The sequence below is a fragment of the Betta splendens genome, chromosome 1 (genome assembly GCF_900634795.4).
Source record: "Betta splendens chromosome 1, fBetSpl5.4, whole genome shotgun sequence".
Taxonomy (NCBI): Eukaryota; Metazoa; Chordata; class Actinopteri; order Anabantiformes; family Osphronemidae; genus Betta; species Betta splendens.
Window position 1 is genome coordinate 18,041,435 of NC_040881.3, and position 17,828 is coordinate 18,059,262.

The 17,828-nt window shown below is 48.5% G+C and overlaps 2 protein-coding genes across 17 annotated transcripts in view; one reads left to right on the top strand and one right to left on the bottom strand.

The window, feature by feature from the left end:
* LOC114857125 (VPS10 domain-containing receptor SorCS1) overlaps positions 1–17,828 on the top strand; it is a 223,562-nt gene that overhangs the window by 42,579 nt on the left and 163,155 nt on the right. The window lies entirely within an intron of this gene.
* Positions 11,984–17,115, bottom strand: LOC129603954 (basic proline-rich protein-like). The gene is made up of 2 exons (XM_055507880.1): positions 14,220–17,115; positions 11,984–13,829 (listed from the first exon to the last, which is right to left on the bottom strand). The coding sequence occupies exons 1-2, from the start codon at positions 16,533–16,535 to the stop codon at positions 12,669–12,671; spliced, it is 3,477 nt and encodes a 1,158-aa protein (XP_055363855.1). The 5' UTR covers positions 16,536–17,115; the 3' UTR covers positions 11,984–12,668.

Sequence of the window (17,828 nt, forward strand, 5' to 3'; positions counted from 1 at the left end):
CAATAACATCCCCAGTTGAGGTCAACAGCTTCCCACCTCCACTGAAAACAGTTGGTAAAGGACTGCTTCCCCCTCCTGAGGCGCCAAACGGTTACCAGAATCTCTTTGAGGCCGAGCGATAGTCCTCCTCCATGGCCTCCCCGAACTCCTCCCAGGCCCGAGTTTTTGCCTCCGTAACGGCACAGGCTGCAGAACGCTTGGCCTGCCGGTACCCATCAGCTGCCTCAGGAGTCCCACAGGTCAACCAGACCTGGTAGGACTCCTTCTTGAGCTCGATGGCGTCCCTTACCTCCGGCGTTGGGGAAAACCACCACGACAGGCACCGGAGACCCTGCGCCCTTGACAATGGAGGCGGAGAACATGGTCCACTCTGACTCTATGTCTCCAGCCTCCCTCGGAATCTGGTCGAAGCTCTGCCGGAGGTGTGAGTTAAAGGTCTGTCTGACAGAGTGTTCAGCCAGACATTCCCAACAGACCCTCACAATACGTTTGGGCCTGTCGTTCCAGCCTTCATCCCTGCCAGCGGATCCTACTCACCACCAGGTGGTGATCAGTTGACAGCTCAGCTCCTCTCTTCACCTGAGTGTCCAAAACATATGGCCGAAGGTCAGGTGAAACAACTACAAAGTCTATCATAGACCTCCGGTCTAGGGTGTCCTGGTGCCATGTGCACCGATGGACACCCTTATGTTCGAACATGGTGTTTGTTATGGCCAAACTGTACCTAGCACAGAAGTCCAATAACATATTTGGGTTCAAAATCAGGGAGGCCGTTCCTCCCAATCACGCCTCTCCAGGTGTCACGTGGGCATTGAAGTCTCCCAGGAGAACGATGGGGTCCCCAGTTGGAGCGCTTTACAACACTCCCTCTAGGGACCCCAAGAAGGCACTCGGCCTTCTTGGGCAGGGCTGCCCTTTGTCACCATAATGTTATTCTCATTCCAAAAAAAACTGGGGGGAAAAAATAGAATGCCCATAAAAGGTAAACCCCCTCCTTTGGCCTGTATCTCTTTCACCACAGAAATCCTTTGGGCCTCAGTTCCTAAACTCCAGATGACCCTTAATGCAGGCACAGTAGTCATCCATCTTAAAAAGACCACAAAATGGCACTTACCCAATACCTGACTCCTCCAGGCAGTTCCCTAATTAGCGTATGAGCAAGATACCTGCTGCAGCCACATATCAGAGATGCATTAACATGCATTGCTTCAGAACAGATGCAATATAGATCCATGCACACACAAAAAAATAGAAATTTGAAAAAAAATTAAAAAAAAAATTCTTCTTAACATTATAAACAATCATAATCAGCAGCGTTTCAAATAAAGGTTCATTCTAAATGCATGTACATGTAACAGTCTAACAACTATTGCATTGTCAATGGGGGTAGGGGGGTTGATTACTACGAGATGTGAGATGAGAGAGACGGGGTGGGACAAGATCCAAAGGTCAGCCAAGGGGAATAAGTGTGTGTGTTTGTTTGCATGAACGCAAGGTAAGGCAAGTGACACGAGTAATGCCCCTGCATAGAATGGGATTGTCACGAATCTGGACTCTTTAAGATCTGTTCTGTTTCAGTTACGGGTTCATTTTGTGAATCTAGTTCCTGCATTTTGGAGCTATATTTCCGGTTCCAGCTGGTGCTCATTAATCATCAGACTCTATGTATTAGCACAGGTACTCCCACAGTCCAGTTGCCTGATTGTCTGTGTTCCAGCATGGAAAGCTCTTCCATTGTGCTGTTCCATTGCAGCATTACCTCAATAAATTAACATCCAGAATGCCAAAGGCCTGCAGTGCTGTGATTGCTGCAAGTGGAAGATTCTTTGACGAGAGCAAAGTTTGAAGGTTAAAAAAATATATTATTTCAAATACAAATCATTATTTTTAACCTTTTCAGTGTGACTATATTTTCTATTCATTTTAAAACTCATGCTGTGTGACTTTCAATGGAAAACACAAAATTGTCTGGGTGACCCCAAACTTTTGAACGGTAGTGTATCTTTGTGTACCGACCACTGCCTGTCTGACGTGCTAATGATTAAAACTGTGAACTTTCATCTGTCTCTGGTGCATGTGGGTCCAGCATCTAGCAAAGCCTGACAGGGATAGACAACTGTAGTAAGCTCCTAACTGTTACCTGAAACACAAGTAATGACTTTTATGCTAGTTCTTTTTCTCAATGCTAATATTCTGTTGGATATGTACAATCTGGATATGTAAAATCCATAACTACCAAAGTATAGTACAGATTTAAGGAACAAAGCAAAGTGCAAATAACCACAAACCCTCTAAAAGAGTAAAGACACGTGGACATCTCAAGGCCTCTCATTTGCTCTATCATATGCAGCCACCATGGAGACTAGTCCTACAGATCCTTAAAACAATCATGCCATGCTGTCTTGATGGGCTGTTGCTCTAGTTAGTTCTTGCCTGCAGCGCACAACCACTGCTTAACTGAAAACATCAAAATAGGCTTGTCCATCTATTGAATCAGTGCTTAAAGGGCTTAAAGGGAAATGATTTCCTTAATTGAGAGTAGAAGAAGGGAGATGTGAGGACCAACATGATGTGACTTTTGACTTTACATTGCAAGGAGCAAGGAGGAGTGAACACACTAAAGAAAAAGAAACTACAAACTTTCTCTCCACCTTTCAAAAAAAAACAATGCTTATTATTGTAGAAATTACTGTTTGACTCCACACATTTGCATAAACCTCCTAAACTTTATTCCCCCACTGCAAACAGAACTGCAAATATATGAATCCAGACATACATTAGCACATATAACTTACATACAGCATATCCCTTAGCCTGGCTATTCTATTGTGGCCGGATCAGATGTACCTTTTTTCAAAATTCTCAGTACTTAGCATGCAGCAGACTCTGCATTCAGCAGACTCTCTGCTGCATGCTAAGTGTCTCTGCTTACTCTGCATCTATCCGTTACACTTGTGTCACTCCACACACATTTCCCCTAATCTCAGATATGCAACATTGTTAAAAGAAAATCTGATTTAATAGATAAACAGAGCCTCCAAACAATTATTTGGTAAGTGATAATCAGGAAAAGGTTGTATAATGTCAAACTACCATAAATAAAACAGGTGGACTGTCCATGTTCATGTGTTGATCCTATTTTGCATAAGATGACAAAGCATTTTCATACAGGTCAAAAGGTGAAAAAAAGGTGAAAAGTAATGCCTGTACTGTAGCATAACTAACAGCAGTAACTATGACGTGAAGGACCCACATGCAGAGCACAGAGATAGGACTTGAGTAAAACTGGTTCTTTTACGGCGTCAGTTCCAAAACAACAGGCAGAAGCGTGGTCAGGCAGGCACCCTGACAGCAACAGTCAAAACAGCAAATCCAGCACAGGCATAGGGACTAGTCAAAAACAGGATCGAGAAACAAGAACTGGAACAAGGTCATGGACTGGCTGGCAAACAAAACAAGACGCTGAACAGTGATGACAACATGCAACAATCTGGTGATGTGACTAGGTGAGGGGTTAGACTAAATACAAAGTATAATTACAAACAAGAAACAGCTGAGGCAAAACATGGCAGAAAATAAAGCAACAACAACATAGGACCAGGCTGGGTTTTCAAAATAAACCCGTAAACTACAGCAGGATGACGCTACAATGCTTGATTCATGACAGCTTGACTGCTTTTGGAATTAAAAATCACAATTCATGGTTGTAGTAGAGATGTCCAACTCAAGACCTCCTACTCGACACAGCGTCGATCTCTTAAAGCGGAAGTGTCGTCAAGCAGAATCTCGAGCGCGTTTCAAATCACGTGACCAATGAGAGCGAGTGGTGTCAATACGTCAAGTGACTACCAAGCGGCTTATCTGCAGTTTAAACAGACTGGTTGTTTCAATATGTCAAAGCTTTGTAAACATGGCAAGCAGACCGGAAATGATCTACAAGATGATACATGATCTATAAGTTAACGTTGCAGATTACAGATGTCTGTAATGTATTTACGACAAGTTCAAACTTTAATTAAAGACTACAACTACATTTTGACAAGTCACAATTCCAATAAAAATATCTTTATTAGTCAGACATCAGTGCTGTGCAAACAGCTCTTCTTCAAAGCTGAAACGGTTGAGAGAAGCTGGTTGAAGTCATGTTCTGGGGAAACGATTTTAAAATGAAAGTTCTGGATTTAACTAAATGACAAACATGTCTGTTGCAGAATCGCCAAATACAGCTCTAATAACGTCAGACTATCAAACATATTTACCATATCAAGGCTACTGGTATATTATTATACACAGAGAAACACAATTACACACCTTTGATTAAATAACTTTTATTTGAGAATAAAACATGGACCGTGATCCTGAACAACCCTGTCTCAGCGACGGTTTGATGGCCAGTCTGCTCTGATGCAGTTCTTACACACAACCAGCAGATGTCGTTGTTCTGAATGTGTCAAATGGTGTCGAGCGATGTGTCGATTTCAACTGTGTCATAGTTGCTCAGTGATTCATGAGGCTTCGATTTCGCCATCTCTAGGTTGTAGTGCGCAAGTCACTAAGTCTATAGAGCATCTGTGGGTTTAAAGTTTTCACATAATTGGCCAAAAATATTATATTTGTTGTTGTGTTGTGAAAAGTTAGTATTAAAAGAGATTTACAATGTGGGCTGACCAAAACGCCCTTGGGTAATATTCGGGGAGATCCGATAGCAACGCAGCTCACAGGAGCTGTGTGCAGTAGACAGCTGGTGTTCTGCACCACACACCAATGTGAACAACTGAATATCCGTGTGCTGAATCTCACTGCTGCAGATTTCGTTCGGATGAAGTTGCGCATTCTACTGCTGACGACAAACGTTTTCCTTTAAGTAAACTGAGCAAAATAGCCACATAATACGGGTACAATGTAGTTGTTTGCCGACACGACAGAATATGTGTACAAAAATGCTTTTTCTTGTTCATTGACTAGACCGACCAGACGTCGTCCTAATTAGTAAACTAAAAAAACAATTTAGTTATTTTTTCATTGTTTAATCTGATGTTGTGATATGCTTAATGTTTGGAAGGCAGTGTCCTAGACACTCAGCATTGAATAATACAGTACACAGTTGGTGTCTATTCTATGGTACTGTCAGTTGACACAAAAATTACAGTAGTAGTAGTTGCAGAAGTAGTGAACATTAGTCATAGTATTACACTACCGTACAAAAGTTTGGGGTCATATAATATATATATTATATTTATATATATAAGAGAGAGAGAGGGAGAGAGAGAGAGAGAGAGAGAGGTGCAATGAAAAGACTGTACCAAGAGGTACAGCCAGATGCCCATACCTGAAGCACGCGAAACTGCCAAGCAAAGGCTACAAGCCTTGGCCAGGTGCCTAAAGAGATACACCAGAGACAACGAAGCCAGACGAATCAACCAGCTGTTCGCTACACAACCTGCGAAAGTGTACTCTCAATGGCAGGGTAATAACAACAGAGCAGACCCACCAAGGCTGGAAACTGAACAGTACTGGAAGGGCATACGGGAGAGGGAGGCATCACAACAGCGATGCACAGTGGCTGGTGGATCTGAGGGAATATCACAGCAACCTCCCTGAACAGAATCCAGTGACTATCACAGTGGCAGACATCTAACAAAGAGTCTCAGGTATGAAAAACTGGACAGCACCTGGCCTGGACATGATCCACGCCTACTGGCTAAAGAAGCTCACTGCAATCCATGAACGCCTGGCAGCACAAATGAACCAGCTGCTAAGGGATGGGACTCACCCTGAATGGCTAACCGAAGGGCGAATGATCCTGATAATGAAGGATCCCTCAAAGGGTACAGTCCCATCCAACTACCGGCCAATAACCTGTCTCTCCACAACATGGAAGCTCATGTCAGGCATCATCGCAGCTAAGAACAGCTGTGGGCACATGGGTCAATACATGAGCGAAGCACAGAAGGGAATTGGTAAGGATACCAGAGGAGCCAAACACCAACTCCTGGTTGACAGAACAATTGCCCAAGACTGCAGAGTGCGACACACCAACCTGTGCTCAGCCTGGATCGACTACAAGAAAGCCTATGATTCAATGCCACACACATGGATCACTGAATGCTTGGAGCTGTACAACATCAACAGAACTCTAAGGGCCTTCATTGCAAACTCAATGAGGTTGTGGAGAACCAGCCATGAAGCCAATGGGAAGCCACTTGCCCAAGTATCCATCAAATGTGGCATATACCAAGGAGATGCACTGTCCCCACTGCTGTTCTGCATCGGTCTGAACCCCCTCAGCCAAATAATAAACAAGACTGGCTATGGATACCGACTCCGGAACGGGGCCACCATAAGTCACCTCCTCTACATGGATGACATCAAGCTGTACGCCAAGAGTGAGCGAGACATCGACTCGCTGATCCACACCACCAGGATCTACAGCTCGGACATCGGAATGTCATTCGGGCTCGAGAAATGTGGGAGGATGGTGACAAAGAGAGGCAAGGTAATCCACACAGAAGGGGTCTCACTCCCAGAAGGAACAATAGCAGACATTGAGGACAATTACAAGTACCTTGGAATACCACAGGCAAACGGCAACCTTAAACAGGCAACAAGGAATGCGGCAGCAGCCAAATACCTCCAACGAGTAAGGCAAGCCCTAAGAAGCCAGTTCAATGGCAAGAACAAATCCCGGGCAATAAACAGCTACGCACTGCCAGTGATCAGATACCCTGCAGGAATAATAAGGTGGCCAAAGGAAGAGATACAGACCACACATGTTAAGACACAAAAGCTCCTCACCATGCATGGAGGGTTCCACCCCAAATCCAGCACCCTGAGACTATACGCTAGCCGCAAGGAAGGAGGCCGAGGACTAGTGAGCGTGAGAGCCACTATCCGGGATGAAACATCCAAGATCCATAAGTACATCAAGGATAAGGCCCCGACAGATGACGTGCTGAGTGAATGTCTCAGGCAGTGGAGCACAGAGGATGAGATGCTGGAAGAGGGACCATCATGGGAGGACAAGCCCTTACACGGGATGTACCACCGGAACATAACTGAAGTGGCTGATCTCAACAAATCCTACTAATGGCTTGAAAGGGCTGGGCTGAAGGACAACACAGAGGCACTCATCCTGGCTGCACAGGAGCAGGCCCTGAGCACCAGAGCCATAGAGGCCCAGATCTACCACACCAGACAAGACCCAAGGTGTAAACTGTGCAAAGAGGCCCCTGAGACGATCCAGCACATAACTGCAGGGTGTAAGATGCTGGCAGGGAAAGCATACATGGAACGCCACAACCAAGTGGCTGGCATAGTATACAGGAACATCTGTGCGGAGTATGGACTGGAAACCCCAAGGTCAAAGTGGGAAACACCTCCCAAGGTGGTAGAGAACGAGCGAGCCAAGATCCTGTGGGACTTCCAGATACAGACAGACAGAATGGTAATGGCGAACCAACCAGACATTTTGGTGGTGGACAAAGAGCAGAGGAAAGCCGTAGTGGTGGATGTGGCAATACCAAGCGATGGCAACATCAGGAAAAAGGAACATGAGAAACTAGAGAAATACCAAGGTCTCAGAGAAGAACTGGAGAAGGCTTGGAAGGTGAAGGCCACAGTGGTGCCTGTGGTGATCGGAGCACTGGGGGCAGTGACCCCCAAACTGGAGGAGTGGCTAAAACAGATCCCTGGAAAAACATCCGACATCTCAGTCCAGAAAAGTGCAGTCCTAGGAACAGCAAGGATACTGCGCAGAACCCTCAAGCTCCCTGGCCTCTGGTAGAGGACCCGAGCTTGGAAAGTGGATGAGACCACCCGCGGAGGGTGAGAATAGAGTAGTAGTATAGATTACCAGATTATCTCAACAAATTAACATCCAGAATGCCAAAGGCCTGCAATGCTGTGATTGCTGCAAGTGGAGAATTTCGTTGACGAGAGCAAAGTTTGAAGGTTAAAAAAATATATTATTTTATTTATTTATTTACTCATGCTGGTAAATAAAAGTCTGTCTTTGCCCATGTTGTGCTACTAAATTACTGTTCACACAAACCTTTTATGTATCACTGGCTGCAAGCACTGACCAGATCACGGAGAAAAGGAAGATTCCAATTGCACGACCCAACACAGGAACTAAAAGTTAACATAAAATGATATGACAAAACATAAACTCAGTGCTTCCAGCAGGACCACTTCTAACACAGATAGGTAACAAATGAACACAAACTCACTGCCAGGCAGGACTAAAGCGCTAACATGAAATGCAAGAACTAAAAATCACTGCTATACTGTACAGAAAAAACGACTACAAACTAAACACACTACTTTACTAATACGCTCCGTACCTTACGGGCAACATGAAATCCTAAACATAAAACACAAGAGTGAACACAGGATAAAGACGAGAACCAGTGGCGTGCAGTGAGGTTCATTGCTGGTGAGGCACTTTGCTTTCGGTTAACACAGGACTTCTTCCTTATTTAGTTAGCACAGCACTTGTACTTTTAGTTAACACAGGATTGCAAATCATCACAAGACTTTGACTTTACTTGACTTCTTAGTCTTAGATTTATTTGTAAATAAAGTCCATGCGCCTGTCCTTCTCCACAAAAAACTCTAACTTTGTTGTTTTCCTTTACCTTTTCATTGTGGATGCTAATGTTTTTCACAATATCCTGTGTTAGTTCAGACGTTATCATAGGTTGAAAACAGTATGTAGGGAAAACAGTACAGTCGGTTTGTGGCAGCACAGCCTGTCTGTTCGGGTGTACCAGTCCAGTACCAGGAGCGAGTTGTCTTCTGTCCTGTAGTATGAAGCAAACCATTAAGCTCCGGCGTTGGTCTTCCATCAGTTATGAGCTTTTGTTTTGACTGAAATTTCAGTTTTGAAAATGTCTTAAGACAACTTACATAATTCTGCTCAATCTTGAGAGATGGGAAATAAGCGAACTGAGTTAGTTTGCTAACTGACTGAAGTCGCCACAACAGTAGCGGCCAAGCACCTGTCGGCATCCGTAGAGGCTATTTCCTGTCTTGCCGCATTTAGAGTTTTCTTTGCCCGTTTTTGCGCGATCATAGAAAGTAATTATGTCAAACACACATCAATAAACGCAGATGAGAGAAAGTGATGGTAAAGTAAAAATCTGCATTTTGTTGGTGACAAGCTGTAAATTGCTCCACATATTAACCTATGTAAGGACGGCTCGAGAATGGGAGCTGGAGCCCTGGGCTGAGGCTCCTCTCATTAATGCCTCTTCTCGCATTTCTCCCCATATTATGGCCGGAAATGTGCATATACAGCGATTTTAATTGTGAAAATGTTAAGAAATGTTCAAAAATGTAGAGGAAATATAACAGAAGATATTTATAACATAGATCAGTGGACAGATATTGATTTCTATTTTATGTTATTATGTATTCATATTATGGTATTTTGTCAGGCGAGGTGAGGCCCCGCCTCCCCTGCCTACCCTGACCTCACGTCACTGACGAGAACACACTCCTAACTTAACATATAGGACTCTGGTAAACTAAAGTAAAAAACACAAACACTCTGTATCAACAAGCTGAAACTAACTTCCTAACTTTCTTGTAATAGTCCCTTACTTGCCATGCAGTCTCAGACATAAGTAATTACATACAGTACTCATGTTGAGGCATTTTTAATCATGCTAGGTTAATAACTAGACAGTGAAACTGACAGGTAAAAATATATGGTGTATATGTATTAAGTACTGATAGGTTCCCTAAATCATCATTCAAGCACCTACTTTATTACTAAAACAACACCTAGTAAAAAAACACCTGACAGAACTGAGACTTCTGATCAGAAGACATGATACTTCTGATCAGTCTTCCTCTCAGGAGTCTCTTTCTGAGTTTTAGTTTTGTAACTATAGAAATTTAACAGTAAGCAATACAGTACATGTACACTAAGATTATGGTTTATCAATGAAGCACGCGTCATTGGTCAGTGGACTTCCACATTTCCAACCCAGTCAGACATGTATTCATTTATGCATTTTCTGCAGGCTAAGTTCAAAATGTCTGGTGGTATCCACTCAGTGTAAAAGCCAAAGTAAGTAATTAATGAGATATTATTAACTGTCATTAAAAAGCAACTGTCAGAGGCAGGTAATGAATGATTCACTCTCCACCATCAGGTCTTGAACCACAGGGACACACATTTTAATACAGTGCATTTTTTTTAACCCTTTCATGTATCAGTAGGTCAAAATAACACATTCAGAATGTTTTTTTGTCGGTTTGAAAACAGTGAGTCTACAGCTTTATCATCTATTTCATATTTTCACTATTATTGCTGCCACTCTGTCATGACACAGATAACCAACACAACTGAACCTCATGTTTATTTGGGAAGTTTAATGTATACAGCACTGTAATGACACAGAATAATACCAGAAAAATAACAAAAGAGGATCTGTGATTGGCTGTGTGTTGTTTATTAATTAAGCAGTAGTGGAGTAAAGGTAAGCTCTAAAGAATTGCTTATTTTAACTTATTCTTGTCTAATCTCTTTTAATCAAATGCAAATGATGAGAATAGGGAATGTTTAATTCAGAATAATGGGAACAAAGGGAGTGCGAGGAGGAAACAAAAGAGTTATCAGTGGCATCTTTAGGCACATCCTAAGGGGACTCCTTTTAATCTAGAATCACCGTGGGTACAAGCGATTCTGCTTTAAAGCTGAAGTTGATTAAAATTAAACAACTTCTATGAGATTTAATTTTTTTGAGAACACTGACAAATTATATCTAATAGCCCCTGTATTACCAGGGTATGATGATATTGTATATATTTCTTTCAAGGTATAATAAACTATTAGTTGACCTGTGACACATTTTGTCAAGGTCATAGAGAGGTCTGGCATTGAAAAAATACTTCAAGGTAGACTCTGCCGCCAGATCTGGTTGGTTCCCTTTTTGTGGAGACATCCGTGGAGAGGAATTTTATAAATTGTTCCAGACGAAACAGGAAAAATCTAAGGCAGGAAACTGCTGAACTCAGAAAGATGGGTTCAGGGGAATCCCAGTCTTCACCACCAAACAGCAGCTTTGCAAAATGAATGAGACGTAAATATGGTGCGCTCATAAAAGTAGTCTCACATTTGTGTGCATGGATGAAGAATGTTGGCTGAACATTCGGCTCCTCCCAGTGGGAGTCGGCTCTTGTCGTTTGGTACAAAGCATCAGCTCTCATTGATAAATCACTAGCAGGAAAACTTTGTGACCATTGAAAGAATATTACTATTCACATATTGTGTTTCTGGTTTGCTAGTGCAAACACAGCCTCCTCTTGTCATACATATGCATTTAAATCAATGTTTGTGGTTTTTTTCTCTTTTTGAAGAGTGAAGATAAACAATCAACACTGATGCAGTAAACCTGTCAGTTTTGCAACTTGTGAAAAGCAAGGGCAGCTTCTTAAACATTATAGACTGAAAGATGGTGGCTACACGAGAGCATTACCAATACCATGTCTTCATATGCAGTGCCTTTGCACATTTAAGACCTTTAATGCATTAAAACTACATTTATCTAAAGCAAACTCACTGAGCAATGTATACATACCTAAATGCGTCAAAGTCCAGTGTCCATACCAAGGTTGTGATTTTGAAACAGGCGTCTATACAACATTGAATGCCCACACAAAACAAGAACCATGATGGCAGACACATGGATAGCCAGTTGTAGTTCAAGCCAATGGTTTTAACACACAGAGAAACCTTGATTGAAGTTGCAAGAACTGAAGTGGACATTCAAGATAAAGAAAGTGATTTTCAGGAAGAGTTGCTAGCAGGTAATAACCTTTCAAAGCTTTTGCTTTTTTCTGCTATTCAAAGAATGCTCCTGAACTACTGTGTTCATAGTAAGAGAATAGAATAGAATGCCTTTATTAGTCCCACAGCGGGGAAATTCCCATCAGCAGCCAGGTTACCCGGCGCTAGTCCGACAGTGGAAGCAATTGTGTCACGGACTCAAGGTAGCGGACCCACACGCACAGCGGAGACAAGGCTCAGTTAACAACAGGGTTTATTCGAGCTCGTGGTCAGGCAGGCAAGGGTCGGTACACAGGTAGATCATCGGTAGCAGCACAGACGAGGATAAGGCAAGCGGATGTCAAAAACAGGCAATGGTCAAACTCACACAGGCAGACGGGATTATCACAGGCTGGGCTGGAGACGTGGTCAGGAACAAAACAGGATCAAAAATCACGGCAAGGTAAAGGTAAGAATGCTGGAAAGTTGAACGGGTGAATGAACAAACAATCTGGCAAGGGGCTGGGGTGAGAGGTGGTGCTTAAGTACTAAATGGTGATGACTAAATGACAGACAGGTGAGTAGATTAGAACCGGGAGCAAGGCTGGCTGAAACTACCAATGACTGCGACAGGAAGTGGTGACAAAATAAAACCGGAAATGAGTGATTACAGTGACTAAATGATCTAGACTGTGACAGAACCCCCCCGTCAAGGGCGGATTCCCAGACGTCCCACAGAAAACCAAAAAGAGGCAAAAACACAGATAAACATGATGGGTGACGGGCTAGAACAAACACAAGAACTGAGTGGCAGGGAAAACAGAACAAAGTCCATGAGGTGAGTCCATGAATAATGAGTCCATGACAGGAAATACAAAGTCCAGAACCCTCCTCAAGGGGGGTGGTGACGAGGAGAGTCACGGCCGTGCAGCCGCCAGGCCGAGACGGCACATCTTATGCCCGGAGACAAGGCTAGAGTTCTAGGAGGCCGGCGTCGAAACATGCTGCCTCCAGTGGCCAAACGCATGCGCCGGTGCTCTCCAGACCGGGGGTGCTCCAGGGGACTGAGAAGACGCGGCGGTCGGCAGTGCCAGAGCCCGCGCCATCGTCGAAGCCGGAAACAGCGACCTCCAGGTAGGTGGTCGCCTCCGGAACCGGCCAGCCGAGGTGGCCGACGACGCAGGAGGCAGCGCCATCCCTGCCACAGGATTCGCCAAGGACCTGGCCCTCCGTCGGGCAGGCGAGGCGAAAGCTGGCGGGAAGCCGGGAACAGCAACGAAGACAGGCGTGGAGACAAAGCCGGAACCAGGGGCAGACGTGGAGACGAGGCTGGGACCAGAGGCGAAGACGGACGTGGAGACGAGGCTGGGACCAGAGGCGAAGACAGACGTGGAGACGAGGCAGGAACCAGAGGCGAAGACAGACGTGGAGACGAGGCAGGAACCAGAGGCGAAGACAGACGTGGAGACGAGGCAGGAACCAGAGGCGAAGACAGACGTGGAGACGAGGCAGGAACCAGAGGCGAAGACAGACGTGGAGACGGGGCCGGAGCCGGGCCACCAGGAACCGATGCAGACGTAGCCGGCACCGGGCCTCCAGGAGCGGAGACAGACGTGGCCGGCACCGGACCTCCAGGCGCAGAGGCGAACGTGTCCGGGACCGGACCACCAGGAGCAGAGGCGAACGTGTCCGGGACCGGACCACCAGGAGCAGAGGCGAACGTGTCCGGGGCCGGACCACCAGGAGCTGAGGCGAGCGTGTCCGGGGCCGGACCACCAGGAGCTGAGGCGAGCGTGTCCGGGGCCGGACCACCAGGAGCTGAGGCGAGCGTGTCCGGGGCCGGACCACCAGGAGCTGAGGCGAGCGTGTCCGGGGCCGGACCACCAGGAGCTGAGGCGAGCGTGTCCGGGGCCGGACCACCAGGAGCTGAGGCGAGCGTGTCCGGGGCCGGACCACCAGGAGCTGAGGCGAGCGTGCCCGGGACCGGACCTCCAGGGGCAGCACCTGCACACATTGGCTCAAAAAACACATGAACCAGGAGCGGACCGACCACCTCCTCCGGGAGGTCGGCAGGGGGCGGAGCTGGACCGACCTCCTCCGGGAGGTCGGCAGGGGGCGGAGCTGGACCGACCTCCTCCGGGAGGTCGGCAGGGGGCGGAGCTGGACCGACCTCCTCCGGGAGGTCGGCAGGGGGCGGAGCTGGACCGACCTCCTCCGAGAGGTCGGCAGGGGGCGGAGCTGGACCGACCTCCTCCGAGAGGTCGGCAGGGGGCGGAGCTGGACCGACCTCCTCCGGGAGGTCGGCAGGGGGCGGAGCTGGACCGACCTCCTCCGGGAGGTCGGCAGGAGACGGAGCTGGACCGACCTCCTCCGGGAGGTCGGCAGGAGACGGAGCTGGACCGACCTCCTCCGGGAGGTCGGCAGGAGACGGAGCTGGACCGACCTCCTCCGGGAGGTCGGCAGGAGACGGAGCTGGACCGACCTCCTCCGGGAGGTCGGCAGGGGCTGCAACAGACGCTGCGGCCGGGACGACCCCCTCCTGGGGATCGTAGGGGGCTGCGACCTCCGAGGGGCCGACAGTGGCAGGAACTAGAACGGCGTCCTCCTCCGAGGAGCCGACAGGAACTGGGACTAGAACGACCTCTACTTGGCCGACAGGAACTAGAACGGCGTCCTCCTCCGAGGAGCCGACAGGAACTGGGACTAGAACGACCTCTACTTGGCCGACAGGAACTAGAACGGCGTCCTCCTCTGAGGAGCCGACAGGAACTGGGACTAGAACGACCTCTACTTGGCCGACAGGAACTAGAACGGCGTCCTCCTCTGAGGAGCCGACAGGAACTGGGGCTAGAACGGCCTCAATATGGCCGACAGGAACGGGAGCGGCCTCAATATGGCCGACAGGAACGGGAGCGGCCTCAATATGGCCGACAGGAACAGGAACTAAGGCCTGATGTGACTGGCCAGGGGTGTCCGCTAGCTGGCGTAAGGATGGAGCTTGAGCTTGGCGTGGCGGGGCCGAGGCCTGAACTTGAGCTGGAGCTGGGGCTTGAGCCTGACGTAGCTGAGCTGGGGCTTGAGCCTGACGTAGCTGAGCTGGGGCTTGAGCCTGACGTAGCTGAGCTGGGGCTTGAGCTGCTGCGGGCGGAGCTGGGGCTTGAGCTGCTGCGGGCGGAGCTGGGGCTTGAGCTGCTGCGGGCTGAGCTGGGGCTTGAGCGGCTGCGGGCTGAGCTGGGGCTTGAGCGGCTGCGGGCTGAGCTGGGGCTTGAGCGGCTGCGGGCTGAGCTGGGGCTTGAGCGGCTGCGGGCTGAGCTGAGGCTTGAGCGGCTGCGGGCTGAGCTGAGGCTTGAGCGGCTGCGGGCTGAGCTGAGGCTTGAGCGGCTGCGGGCTGAGCTGAGGCTTGAGCGGCTGCGGGCTGAGCTGAGGCTTGAGCGGCTGCGGGCTGAGCTGAGGCTTGAGCGGCTGCGGGCTGAGCTGAGGCGGGCGCTTGGCATGACTGAGGTGAGGCTAGGGCGGGAGTTGCTGCAGCCAGAGACGCAGGAGACGCTGGGGCCAGTGATGCAGGCCCTGATGCAGGAACGGGTGCAGGCTCTGATGCAGGAACGGGTGCAGGCTCTGATGCAGGAACGGGTGCAGGCTCTGATGCAGGAACGGGTGCAGGCTCTGATGCAGGAACGAGTGCAGGCTCTGATGCAGGAACGGGTGCAGGCTCTGACGGGGGTTCAATGAAACCCAGGGCCTCGCGCAGCGCAGGCTTCCGGGCGATGAGCAGGGCGGCTTCACGGAAGTGACGCTCCTTGCTTACCGGGTCGGTCTCTGCCTCAGCGGAGTTCAGCCAGTGTGCAAACAGGAACAGGACCGGAGGGGGGCATTGGGCACGGATCCGCAGGAAGATACTGTCTGGGATGCCTGCGATGGAGATGGGCATGTCGTATGATGGGGCGAGAGTGCCCTCTGCTGGCGAAGGAGGCAGTCTGATTTCCGTGACCGAGTCTTCTGGAGCCTGGACAGGGGAAACCGGCTGTCGTCGACGCCGTCTGGACCTCCGACGACTAGCTGTGGGCTTCTCAACTGCCAGGGCTGAAGCAGAGGCTGGGACCACGGTACGGACTGGATCTGGAGGGGAGCGAGCTTGACTCGACTGAGCCGCGACAGGAACGTGAGCTTGGCTGGACTGGACGACGACGGGAACGTGAGCTTGCCTCGACGGAGCAGCGACAGGAACGTGAGCTTGGCTTGACTGATCAGCGACAGGAACGTGAGCTTGGCTTGACTGAGTAGTGACCGGAACGTGAGCTTGGCTTGACTGAGTAGTGACCGGAACGTGAGCTTGGCTTGACTGAGTAGTGACCGGAACGTGAGCTTGGCTTGACTGAGTAGTGACAGGAACGTGAGCTTGGTTCGACTGAGCAGCGACAGGAACGTGAGCTTGGCTTGACTGAACGATGACAGGAACGTGAGCTGGGCTTGACTGAGCGACGACGGGAGCGCTTTCCGGTGCAGCAGGAACAGCTGATGAGACGCCGGCGGGCGCCGCGCGCAGAGCGCGTGCCAAATCCCTCCGTACTGCCTGGAGCCTCTCAAAAAGCGTCTGCACTTCCGGGTAGTCAAGCCACCAAAATTCCTCCTCCAGGATAGCGATCGCCTTTTTTATTACGCGGAGCCGCGCCTTCAGACTGGGGGCTTCCGCGTAATTCCTTGCGAGCTCCCCGAAGCACCAGCGGAGGTCCTCCGGCAGCCTCGAGCAGGAAAACACCATCACGACTTTGCGCCGTCCGAGTACACAAAACAAAATCCCTTGCGGTCCTTAAACCGATGCAAGACGCCGGCTGGGTCCGAGTGTGGCCAGATTGTACTGTCACGGACTCAAGGTAGCGGACCCACACGCACAGCGGAGACAAGGCTCAGTTAACAACAGGGTTTATTCGAGCTCGTGGTCAGGCAGGCAAGGGTCGGTACACAGGTAGATCATCGGTAGCAGCACAGACGAGGATAAGGCAAGCGGATGTCAAAAACAGGCAATGGTCAAACTCACACAGGCAGACGGGATTATCACAGGCTGGGCTGGAGACGTGGTCAGGAACAAAACAGGATCAAAAATCACGGCAAGGTAAAGGTAAGAATGCTGGAAAGTTGAACGGGTGAATGAACAAACAATCTGGCAAGGGGCTGGGGTGAGAGGTGGTGCTTAAGTACTAAATGGTGATGACTAAATGACAGACAGGTGAGTAGATTAGAACCGGGAGCAAGGCTGGCTGAAACTACCAATGACTGCGACAGGAAGTGGTGACAAAATAAAACCGGAAATGAGTGATTACAGTGACTAAATGATCTAGACTGTGACAAATTGCAGTACAAACAATAAAAAAAAAAAAAACACGCACATACAGTGGCACACAGTACAAGTGGAAACCTTGCTGGAATTTTTTCTTGGGTTCATCAGGACAGATAGATAAAGTCGGAGAGCAGACAGTGAGACTGTAAGGTGGGGTGGGAGGGGGTGTATCTGCATCAGTGTAGTGAGGTGTTGTTTATAGAAGTATGACCGAGGCCGACCAAGATGTTCACATGTCAGTCCAACAGTTGTCCTTGAAGGGAGTCACAACAGGGGAAGAGGATAGATAGAGGCACAGCTGGTGAGCTAGATTGGACCCGGGAAGGGAGGGGTGAGGGAGAAGGGACAGAGTAATGCACAGCCAAATTTAATACATTTTAACAATCCATGACTAATTTGTCTAGATCAATACTCCAATCGGTCAGAACTCAGGGCTTCATCACCTTTTGTGGGACCATGGGTCACCCGTGACATCTCCTCAAGCCTGTCAGACAAGGCTGTCACCATAGTAACCAAGTGTTCAGTCTGTCTGCAGATGTTATCCGTCTGTCTCTTGTCTTCCTCCGAACGGGCTGAGATCTTATTAGTCAGTCCCTCAATCCGGGTCATCCTCTAATTCCGTCAGCCGAGTAACCATGGCCCCCATCGGCGTTTGTAGCTCCACGGCCGGTGGACACGCCAATGAGCCGGCCGCAGATTTTCCAATCTTTCCAATCT